Source organism: Diabrotica virgifera, chromosome 10 (genome assembly GCF_917563875.1).
Source record: "Diabrotica virgifera virgifera chromosome 10, PGI_DIABVI_V3a".
In the NCBI taxonomy this organism is placed as follows: domain Eukaryota; kingdom Metazoa; phylum Arthropoda; class Insecta; order Coleoptera; family Chrysomelidae; genus Diabrotica; species Diabrotica virgifera.
In genome coordinates, this window is record NC_065452.1 from 95,413,340 (window position 1) to 95,426,110 (window position 12,771).

General features: G+C 33.2%; 1 protein-coding gene across 1 annotated transcript in view; it reads right to left on the reverse strand.

The window, feature by feature from the left end:
• LOC126893121 (anillin-like) overlaps positions 1-11,197 on the reverse strand; it is a 102,801-nt gene extending 91,604 nt beyond the window's left edge. The window contains exon 1 of the mRNA XM_050663067.1: positions 11,171-11,197. Coding sequence (XP_050519024.1) covers positions 11,171-11,197 — 27 coding nt within the window. The remainder of the gene's footprint in view (positions 1-11,170) is intronic.
• Positions 11,198-12,771: the final 1,574 nt, after the last annotated feature.

Genomic DNA, 12,771 nt, shown 5'->3' on the forward strand with positions numbered 1-12,771 from the left:
GAGCTTTAACTCTCGTACCATCGTTTTTTGGGTCTTCCTATGGGTCGCTTGGTGTTGGGCTTCTGTGTTTTCGCCCAATGCGCCATACGCTCAGGGTCCATCCGATCTACGTGGTCTCTCCACATGCGTCGTCGCGCTCTTGTCCATCTCACTACGTCTTGAACGCCTAGCTATCTCAATGTGTCTTCGTTTCGTATTCTATCTCTGAGTGTGATACCTCTTATGGATTTTAGGGTTTTCATCTCTGTTGTTCTCATTATTTGTTTGGTCTTTGTTGTCTCGGCCCTTGTCTCAGCTGCGTATGTCAGTACGGGTCTAACACATGTCTTATAAATGCGGACTTTGCTTTCGGTGCTCATATATTTATTCCGCCAGATTATATCCCTCAGGAAACCAGATATTCTCGCTGCTTTCGTTGCCTGCTGTTTTGATTCGTGCCACAGATGCCTATCGCTAGATATTTCCACACCTAAGTATCTGCAATCCATTACCTGTTCGATTATATGGTCGTCCACTACTAATTTACATCTAATTGGGTTCCTGGATATTACCATCGATTGGGTTTTCTCTTTGGATAGTGTCAGGTTATACTTTTCGGCGGTTATTTTGAATTTTTGTAGTAGGCGTTGTAAGTCATCTTCGTTTTCGGCTATTAAGATTGCATCATCTGCGTAGCAAAGTATTCTCATGGTTCGGTTACCCATTTTGTATCCCTGATTCATTATGTTAACACTACCTATAACTTCATCCATTATTAAATTAAATAGGCATGGACTGAGGCTGTCCCCTTGTCTAATGCCTGCATTGATTTTGATTTCTTCCGTGAGCCCGTGTGTGGTTTTAATTCGTGTTTTGTTGGATCTATTGAGCTCTTTGATTATGTTTCTATACCCCTGACCTATGTTTTTCTTTTCAAGGATAGTGAGCACGTCCTTTAATCGTACTCTGTCGAATGCTTGTTTCAGATCTACAAAGCATGTGAACATGGGCTTGTCGAATTCTATTGATTTCTCAACTAATTGTCGCATTATGAAAATAGCGTCTATTGTAGATCTGTTTGGGCGAAAACCCTGTTGTTCTTCCGATACACCGGCTTTCTTATATATTTCTTGGGATAGAATTTTTGTCAATAGTTTTGATGTAGAATTGAGTAGTGTAATTCCTCGGTAGTTGGTAGGATCTGTCTTTACGCCTTTCTTGTAGATTGGTATTGTTATACTCCATTATTGTTATACTCCATTATTGTTCTCTCTCTCCATTCCTCTGGTACTGTTATGTTGTTTACAATTTTTTGGAATAATGTTGTTATCTCTTCTATTATTTTTGTACCTCCGTATTTAATTAATTCATTTGGTATATTATCCGGACCTGGTGATTTTCTATTTTTTGATCTTTTGATTGCTTCGTTTACTTCTTCTTGGGTGATGATGTCATTCTCTGTTTCTTCTTGGTGAATGTTTTGTAGGTCATTTCTTTGTACTTCATTATTATCGTCGTTATCGTCTTTGTATAGATTCTCGAAATGAGTTACCCATTCTTCTGGTTTTATTGCGTTCATTTGTAATTCTTCGGTAACCGGCTTCTTCCTGTTCCTCAACATGTTCCATACCTTCCTTTGACCTCCTCGTAAATCATGTTCCATGTCATTTGAGAATTTTTCCCAATATATTTGTTTTAGATCTTTGATTCTGTTAGTTGTTCTATTTCTTTCTGATTTATATCTTTGATACTCTTCTGGGGTCCTATTGTTAATATATCTTACGTATGCATCTTTCTTCTCTTTTGCTAAATCTTTGACTTCCTGTGTGAACCATGGTTTTTGGTTTCTGCCGCTGTTTAAGTCAATTGTTCTTTCTCCAATGGCTTCTTTTGCACTACTAGTTATATGATTTTTTATTTTTTCCCATGCTTCGTTTATATTGTCTGTGATTTCAATAGGGCTAAGATTCATCTTTTCCTCAAGTCTTTTTTGGTAGAGATCCTTAGTACTTTCGTCTTGTAGGGATTCTATGTTGAACTTGGTGATGTAGTTAGTTGGTTTTTTTCTCTCTATTATGTACGCGTGACGGTACTTACATATAACCATTCCGTGTTGCGTTCCCACATTCGCAAACGTCATTGTGCGTACGTCAAGTACTTCCCGTGGGTGAACTTTTGTGTTGGTTATCACATAGTAAATCATCGATCTGTGGCCCCTTGTGTTAGTGAATGTATATTTATGTTGTTCTTTGTGGTCAAAGTATGTATTGTTGATACGCAACTCGTTGTGTGCACATATCTCTATTAGTGAATCTCCGTTATCATTTGTTGGTGCTTCGTTGAACTTGTGCATTATTCCTTGGATGGGTGTATTTTCTATTCTTGAGTTGAAATCTCCCAACAAGAATATTTTTTCTATTTGTGGCAATCTATCTAGGGTCTCTTGAAGTTTTTCGAAAAATTCGTCTCTCTCGTTCTTTGGTTTGTTTACATCTGGTGCATAAATGCTAACAATATGGATTTTTTCATTAGCTAACTTCATTGAAATATCCATTATATGCTGGTTGGTGTAATTAACCTCTTCGATGTTATTTTCAAATTTCCTGTTTACTAATATGCCAACACCTGCTTGTGCTCTGATGTTCTTGTCTACTCCGCAGTAGAAGAATATATGATTTCTATATACTGTGTTACCTTTACCCTTTTTCTTTGTCTCTGAGACTGTACATATGTCTATTTTGTGCTTTTCTACTTCTAATATAATTTCTTGGTCTTTAGCGTTCCACGATGTGGTGTTCCAGCATGCGAGTCGTAGAATATTTCTCTTCAGGTTTTTTTTCCACATTCGTTTTTTCCGTTTTCTCGCTAGGTCGTCATCGTTATTCCATCCAGTATCCGAGGCTACTGTTCCAGTTCTTTGAGCATTGTTTTTTTTTTACGAAGGGTAGGTTGCTAGCCTTGCTCTTCAACCCTCCTCCTTTACCCGGACTTGGGACCGGCAGTGATGGTGACTTCTGAGCTACTCGATTCACGCAGCATCACCACCCCAGGCGGAGTTGATTTTTTTGTGTAAATTATTAAAGCTATCACACTTTTTATCCAGATCTTCTATTTCTTTGCATCTGTCGGAGAGCCACCTCTCTTTTGCCTCTCGAATGTTCTTTCTGATGCTTCTCTGAATATTTTTGTATTTATTCGGGTCTTTGTATCCTTATCTCGTTCTTATTTTTTTATAATTTCATCTCTGATCAGGTGAACAATAACGGCTCAGGGGGACCCTTGTTGTATCCCATTGCCAGCTACCATTGGGTCAGTTAGTTCTTCTACTTTTACTTTTATTATGTTGTACTGAGAGATATCTTCGATCGTTTTGACTATTCCTATAAAAAAGGAGGTGTCTCCTATGTAAAAAACGATAAAGGGTAAGAGAGGTCTAGGACGTAAAAAGATGTCATCGCTGCGTAATATTCACCAAAGGACAATAATTCATAGCTATGAAATGCTTCGAAATGCTGACAAAACGGAGTAATTTAATCCTGACTATCTAACATCTCACCTGACAAGACAATGTACAATGAACGCCTACGCAGAAATGCACGTCACCTTAAGAAGAAGAAGAGGTGTCTCTCTTGCGTTCAATAAGCAGATCAGGTCGTTTAATTGGACCCTGTCAAATGCCTTGTTAAGGTCCACAGAAATGGGCTCCTGCATACCATACGCTCCTCCATAGCGAAAATCTAGCTTGTAAATGGTTCCAAATTATAGTTTCCAGTTGACTCAGATTGCTGTATTGCTTGTTACTTATCTATTCTTGTTCCACAAAAAACTATAGAATTGATGGTTATCCCCTCCAGAACCCCGTATTATGGAAGAACGTTAATGAAACCTAGCTCTCGTCTGATACCTAGAGCTACTCCACATATTCCTTCACCATGATAAGGTCTTAAATATGTCTCTAATAAAAAATGCATATTTTTTTCTAGTGCACTTCGAACAGTTGTAATAAAAAAAACTGGTATCAATACTCAATACAAATATAGATCTTCCATCACATATTCTAGGAAATTTCCATAAACTCGTCCTTGTATATCCTGTCACAAGCGTTCTTGTAATCGGTAAAAGAATTATAAACATTAAATAAACAGTTTTATGCTCTAGTACAGCGGTTCTCAATATGTGGTACTAGTACCACTGGTGGTACATATCATTATTTGCGGTGGTACACAAAACGCAAAAACAGGCAAAATCAGCACCACTATTATAGTTAATTACATTACCTAGCTAAATAAGTATTTCAGATAGGTGGTACCCAAAATAATAAAAAGTATTTTGCTGTACATGACTCAAAAAGATTGAAAACCACTACTCTAGTAGTACACATCTTTTAAATGTTTTCCCTGGTTGTCTAAGTAATATATTTTAATTTCATAATTTTTTTGCAAAAATAGTAGCTTTAATAATAGATGATCAAAGATGTGTTAATTAATTATTAATTACAATATTTATTTATTAAAAAATTTATTTATTGAAAATAGTAAATATTTTCATAAACATTTAAGTATCCACATATTATGTAATACCTAATATTATAATGTTTAGTTTCATTTGAGTTTCATATCGTTCTTAGAATTAATTATTATACATTCATTAAATTGTTTCAATACTGTAAATATGTAATCTATAAGCTTTTAACCTTCAGATCGCTCATATTTTTTCTTTTGTTAAATTTTCTATATATTTTTATTGCGGGAAAAGCACTGCTATAAAATTTTTAATTTAATAAAACAGAATGAGTGTCGTGTTTTTTGGAGTTGGTAATTCATTTTATCTTTATTGGGAAATTCGGGATGTAGGTGGGTCTGTATAGTGTTGACGTGTGCAGTGTCACATTTCCCCCTACAAGTGTGGGAACACAGAAAGTTACCGAAGACAGCAAAACGAACGGCTTGTTTACAGTTTGCCCCGGGTCAAACGATTTACCGCAAGCCATTGTTCCTGTCTTTGTCCTAGAGACTATCCTGCCTGGGATGTCGATGTTCGTCCGAAGGGACTATTCGGATGTCTTTGCCATGGGTGGTACGTGATGGTTATTAAAATTTAATATTAAAAATATATATAGATAAATAATAATCGTTGAACATTGGTTAAAGGGAACGAGTTAAAACAAAATAATTCAAATTACATATACTAAAGATTTCCACAGTTTTCACTATATTTCTTCACTCAACCGTTCTCTCCAGTTCTTTCTGTTTTGCCAGTCCCCTTCCTGCAGATTTCTTCTTTCCATTACTTCATCCACTTCATCTCTGAAAGATCTTCGGGTCTGCCTCTCTTCATTCTTCCATTCGGACTCCACTTTGTTATTCCGTTTATCCAACGTTTTTTGTCTGCTCTTCTGACATGTCCGTACCAAGTTAATCTCTTCTGTTCTATGTAGTTTATTAGATCTGAGTTAATTCCCATTCTGTGTTTAATCCCTGTTATTTATTCTATCTCTTTTAACTCTGCAGCTTCGTCTTAAGAATTGCATCACTGTTGCTCTTATTTTATTTTATTTTTCTTGTTTATTATCCAGTTTTTACACCCATAAGTCAGGATACTTCTTGTCATGGTGTTATATTCTTCTGTTTATTTTTATACTGATGTTCTCATTCCACAGTTCCGGGTTCAGTTTTCGTATGCAGTCTCTTGTTTGTCATAGACTATTTTTTATATCTTCTTCAGTTGTTCCTTTGTTTGATATTATGAAAACCTAACTACTTGTTCTTGTCGGTTCCTTTGATTTGATTACCTTCGTCTATTTTCAATTGTTTTATTTTTGTGTTCTCCGTTGTTAGGTATTCAGTTTTCTTTAGGTTTATTTCCCTTCCATTCTTTGTATATTCCTGTTCTAGTTTTCTCATCGTAAAGGTGAGGTTATCTTCATCTTGTGCGATCACTATTTGGTCGTCAGCAAAACTTGGGTATATATGATATATACTAAGTTTTTTAATAAGCCAAAAAGATCATGTACATGAAAAGATGATAACAATAAACTGAAATAATTTAGGGATATAATGAAAACTGTTCCTCCAAAATAAAAATTTTTAGTCTATACTAAATTTAAAATCAAGATGCAGTAGAAATAAACAAACCAAGACACGTTAAATGCTACTAGGAGCAGGAGCACTCCCGAATCATAGTTTACAATGTATTATTGTGTATCAATTTGGCAATCAAAGATAGAATAAAAATTTAATTTTTTTAATATAACGCGGGCACATAAATTTGATACACCCTGTATATTGATTTGTAAATATTTATTAGAAGTTAGCTATCACGCAAGGTGGTTTCTCCTTAGTGAATCTTTCCATGAAGAATATTAAAAACATTTGTAAATAAAAGTGAAGTGAAAGTTATTTAGGATTATTATTTTAAACAGATTGTTTACGGGAAATGTAAAACCACAGGTAGATGTAATTATTAGTTCTTAGAAAATTAAGGTAAAGAAAGTTTGGAATTTTAATCTCTTTTTGTTTAACCCGAGTAAATTTTGTAGAATTTCCCGAAAGTAATTTATTATGATGGTAGGAATATTTTTGAAAGTATGAGTGGGCGTTTCGAATGAAAAAAAAAAAGAATGGCGAAGAAGAAATGTCTCTGATTGGTCTGGTAATTTGGAATGGGAAGGAGAGAAGGTTGAATTTTCAGACAGTTTTGGAAAGAGGGATTATTGTGTTACTGGCAGCTGAGAGGAGCAGTCAAAAGTTTTCGTGAGTAGTTCAGAAGCAAGTACTAGTGGTTGTGTTTGATAAGTGAGAGTAGCTGAAAAGTGGAACGAGAGACAAATCAAATCGAGAAGAAATACCTCTTTGATTCTGTAAAGTCCAAGAGAGTAAGTTACAAGAATTATCGTTATTAAAATTATTTGTGACACCAAGTAAAAAACATACTTGGGTCTCAGGAGATTATTGTTGAGAGAAAGAGAGGAGAGATATTTGGAGTTTATTGAACGAGTCCTGGTCAAAAGAAGCCTGGCTTGTGTTTTGGAGAAATAGTTGCTGGTATCCTGCTGGATGGTTTGCTGAGAACGGAGAGGGCTTTGATTGGTAGCCTAACATAATCAACAAGGAAGAGCTGTTTGGGTCAAGAGGAGACATCATTGTGTGTGAATCAAAAAGGTCAGTTAATAACCTATGTGATAGATTTTTTTTATAATCAGAAGTTAATTTTTTTACGTAAAGGCATATGAATTTAAGATTCCAACATTTCAAAAATTTAATGGGAAGTATAAGTAATTTTGCGAATACAAAATTTGTTTGTTTAGCTGGGTTTATTAATGGTATCAAGAACAAAGCGATAAATATTTGTTTGAATTAGATTAATTTATATGGTAAAAGTTTCTTTTGGACAGTTATGCCCACAGAATTTAATTGATAAATTTACAGAACATCGTTTTTGATAATAAATGTAATTGTATGTTTTTATTTATGATTTTTCTATTTATTTCCTTTTCCTATTTTATCCCGATAAGGATCAACTAAAAGATACTGAAACCACGAGAGAAGATAAGTATAACATAAGATAATTTAGACATTTTTTTTTATATTATAAAAAGGCACCCTGAGATTCTTTCTTAATTTTTATGTATGATTTGCGTTAATTAAATAATTGATCAAGTAAATAATAATTAATATAAAAGTAATAGAAAGCAGATCATAACAGTATATACATTGTAAATCTTAAATCGTGTTTTCCAAAGTTTATACATTGTAAATTATGATTCGGCAGTGCTCTTACTAGCATTTAACCTCTCTTGGTTTGATTGTTTCTACTCCATCTACCATGTATCCTAAAGATGCCATGGACGGCGAAAGTCACAAATGTATATGTTCTTAAAAGAATCAACCAAGAGCGTCAACTTTTCGAAAACATCAAGTATTTGGGTCACAGCATGCGAAACGAAAAATACCAGTTCCTTCAACTTATAATCCAGGGTAAAATTGAAGGCAAGAGAGGAATAGGACGCAAGAAAATGTCCTGGCTCCGAAACATAAGGCAATGGACAGGGATTAACGACATATAATATCTGATACACACAGAGCCTATTTTACTTCAAATCAGGCCCGAGCCACTACAAAATTTTCGGGCCCCTAAATATAATTTAATAATGATAAACACTTTTTTAAATGTATTAATTATTTAATAGAAATATAGTTAAACCAGAAATTTAAATTTTTATTAACAATAAAAGAAATTTATATTTAAACCATTAAACATTGTTTAATGATTATAACTTTTATTCTTATCATTTATCATTTTCTGTTCGTGTGAAAATGAAAGAATTTTGAAAATTAATTTTATTAGTAATAATTTTTTTTTGGTGGTCTTTGCGGGTCCCATTAAAATGCGGGCCCGAGGCAGGTGCCTCACGGGCCTAATGGTAAAATAGGCCCTGGATACACATTGCAAAAAACAGGGAGTTAATGGAAAATGTGATCGCTAACATCCATTAGTGGATATGCATCTGAAGAAGAAGACTGCATCTTGAATTTAAATTTAGTATAGTTGGTTCTACTTTTTGTGTAATGGACATATTAAGTCTTAGCTCCATTTCTCAGACAATTTGCTCGTCAAACTAAATTTTACAAACTATTTGCCGGGGATTTGTGTTTTTATAGTTTCTTTATCAATATTTTCAGTTCTACTACCGAGGGGGTTTCCCTTGGGATATTCTTATGATTAAAACATGTGCTTCCTACAATTATGTCTTTGGCAGCTGCCATACTAATAAGTATTAACCCATTGTCATTAGTCACATGTTTAACAATATAATCTTGGTAACATATACCTCTTTTCCTACCTGGGCGTTCATGTCCCCAATGATTATTATAATTTATTCATAATTGATTAGTTCTTTCTTAGAGTCTTACAGAGAACGACTCAGGGAAGGATTCAAGGAAAAAGAAGCATAGGGAGACGCAGAATACCTCGGCTGCGCAACCTGAGACAATAGTACGGATGTACATCAATTGAACTTTTCAGAGCAGCCGTCTCTAAAGTCCGAATAGCTATGATGATTGCCGACTTCTGTCGCGGAGATGGTACTTGAAGAAGAAGATTAAAATTTAAATCGAATTTACCAACTAAGTGAAAAACAGAAAGTCATAATGAATAAAAGGAAATTGCAGAATATCCAAGAAAATGTATTTCTTATTAAGGGAGTAGACGGAAAATATTGGTCCAATGCTATTTAAATGCATTCATTTTTTTCGAATCCTGAGAAAACTAATAAATATTTTGAAAAATTAAAACGCATAATGAAAGATTACATTATTACCGACGGCCTTAGAATAAACAGAAAGTTTCTTTTGAATGAAATATTTGAAATTAAAAATCACACTAAATTTGTTTGTAACCCCTGTAACTTACTTAATAAACATTATACAAGTTTTCAGCGAATTTCGCCCTCAGTAATAATGTAATCTTTCATTCTCCGTTTAAATTTTTCAAAATACTTATTAGTTTTCTCAGGATTCGAAAAAAATAATGCATTTAAATAACATTGGACCAAGATTTTGCGCCTATCCCCTTAACGTTGATTTAAGGAAAAGCTATAGAATACAGTAGGGTAACATAAGAATAAACATCCAAGAACAAAAACAAAAAGGTCTATCTATTGATGTTTGGTTTTAAAGCTAATAGTAAACAATAAGGTTTGGAAATGGGACGTATATGAAATGCCTCCCGAAGAAGGGTTTCTTACCTGTCGCTAAAATGGTCACATACGAATTGCCTCCCAAGTAAATTACATGCTTCTAATCTTTATGTGAAGGTGAGACGTTGCCACATCTTCGTCCCTTTGTACATTTTTGGTAAAATTGCTATTTTGTTATTTAATTTATTTATTTTCAACCTTTATGTATTAAAAATTATTGACATTAGGCAGTATTTATAAATTTCAACTAACTTATACATATATAATTAGTTTTATAACTATTATAATATAATAACCATTATTTTTTGTTATTAATAATTTGACAAAAAATACAAAAACATAAAAAGTATTTATAGATTTATTAAAAATAACATCACAAAAAACTTATTTGGAAAATATTACAAAATGTGTATAGAAATATAAAGTTACAAAATATTTTTCCTAAATTTACTACTACTTTGACAAATTCTAAACAATTTATTTTACATTCTCTTAATTCTAAAATTTTTTCATTTAGAAAATTTATTTTTGCTGTACTTTCCGCATTTTTTTTCGCGTCGAAACAGAATTCATTTTTATGTAGGTATTTATTTGAAATTGTAAATTTATATCAATAAAATTATTAATGTTACGATGAGGGCAGTAGAAAGAAGAATTATACTTGGAATGAAAACTTTCGCATGGGTTTGTGGTTCTTTGTAAGGATGAAGAGTGCTCAGCCCAAAGATGTGGAGGAAATGTCGAATTTTCAGATATGTGATTATCAACAACATTAATCAACAAGATAAGAACAAAACTGGCTGACTCTTTCATCGACTGGTTTAATTTCTGCCAAATCTATAGCAAAAAAATCGCTCACATCTATGATGTGACATCTTCAGGATGTAAGAATGAAAGACAAAAAATATAAATAAAAAAATTAATCCCAGAGCTTTAACCTTTCTATACCATGCCTGACCCAAATTAAAACGACATCCATGAAGATCTTCTTCAGGAAATGCCATACGGATACTATTATGAATGGAAATTTCAAAGTCTGAAGGTATTACTTTAGGGTTAGGGGATACAGGTCAATTAATTTTAAAACATTCTTCTATGATATATTTAAAAGCTAGATAATATATTATGAAGATGACTTTTTATCTTGAAGTAAACAGAAGACAAGACGAATATAATGTCCATTTTTTATAAATCAAAATAGATAGATAGTACCTATTTAAATTATGATTTGGCAACCTTGTCTCATTATACAGATATTGAATAGACAAAATATCAGCCTAAATGATTAACGAAACGGAGGCATTTCGATTGTACCTGGGAGGCATTTCATGTATGAAAATATTTACCTGAAAAAGTGGGAGGCATTTCGATAACGCCGTGGAAATGACGATACAGAAAATTTCGAAATACGAAAATACAGAAAAATCCCGTCTAGTCCGAACTGCGTTCCGTTTCTTGGGCCTTGTCGAATTGCGTCCTAAATATTTTGCTTACCTGGCCACCGATAACGTCTAGTTTCATTTAGCCAACCCAATTGCGGACAGAGGATAGCTTAATAAATATTAGATAAGCAGGGAAGTATAATAAACGTAATATCAACTAACAGTTTATTTTTATATAATATATTATATTAAAAAGCACCGAATTTATAACTAACACATTTAACGAAATTGTATCTTGAAATTTCACCCCTGTTATACTGGTTAATTTTCTCTTGGAGAAAAATATATTTGCTGGAGGTAGTAGCTTTATCTACATTTCTAGAAATATTTTGTTTAACAGAATTTATTTTTATATAAGAATCGGTTTGAATGCGCTTTAATGTTTCAACAAACAAAAAAATATTAGGATGTGGAGACAAACAATAATTTTTAAATTTTGAATGAAATCCCTCACAAGAATTAGTTGTTCTATATATAGATGGGCTATTCTTTGCCCAAATTTGTGGAGAAAATGTGGAGTCCTCTTCGATATACGTTTCAACTAGATAGTTTGCAAATGCGTCAACTCGATGATCATCTGGTTTTTCAGGCATAAAATCTTCCACAAAACAATCTCCAACTTGGCTCGGAGGAAGACATTAGGCCAAAAATATGCTTCATCCATTTACCTATTTCTGAGTTCTCGTTCTTATACTCAGAACTCAACCCCACATTTTGTACTTTACGCCACCTGTAACAAGATTATAGAGTAAATTCTTTATTTCAGAAAGTAATGGCATTCAAGAAAAAGTTTGAAACAGGTCAAATTTTATAAAAAAAATACATCTTTAAAAAATAATGAGAATATTTAGGAGCCAGTTATTAAATATTTCAATTTGTTTCAAAAATTCTTGAACATCCTTGGCTAATTTTTGCAATTTTGGAACCGTTTTCAATCGCGTGCGATTAATGTTCTTTTTATGTATTGGACATCTTTTGTTGACAGAGAGGTAAGTACTTTGCTTTGCTTTTCGATTTCCTTGTGTAACAACTTCGCAGGTCGTTCCGCAATATCTTCTGTTGCTTTTCTTTTAAGAGAATTGTTAACTTTCTGGCGAATTAATACTTCTTCAACAAGCTCATGATTGTGTTCACCACTAACTTTTGAAAACACATTATTTAATGTATATAGTTTTGCTTTACACTTTTTATTTGTACAATACCACATAGTTTCACCAAACTTTTTTAATTCACAAAACTTTCTAAATTTGAATTTTTGAAAAACTGTAAGTGGTTTTCCCCGTTCACTTAACATCATTTCAAAATCCATTGCGCGGTGCGATTGTCTAAGTTCACTCTTTACTGTTTGGAAATAAACTGCAATTTTAAAAATTCCACCCTATCAAGTTAACCTCCACTTTCTCTTTTTTTTTTACTAAGAAACTAATTAGGTAAACCCAGGTAATACAGTGTAGGATTAAATTTTATTGTTAGAAACGGAACGCAATTGACCATACAAAACACATTAGCGATATTACCTGAAAATCCCTCAAAATTTTGGCCGCAATTCGGATACCTCCAAAAATCCTTCAAAGAACTAGTTTTAAATAAAGATCAGGTAAAAGATAAGATATTAACAAGACTCACTAGAGGATTACAAATTAAAAACATAAA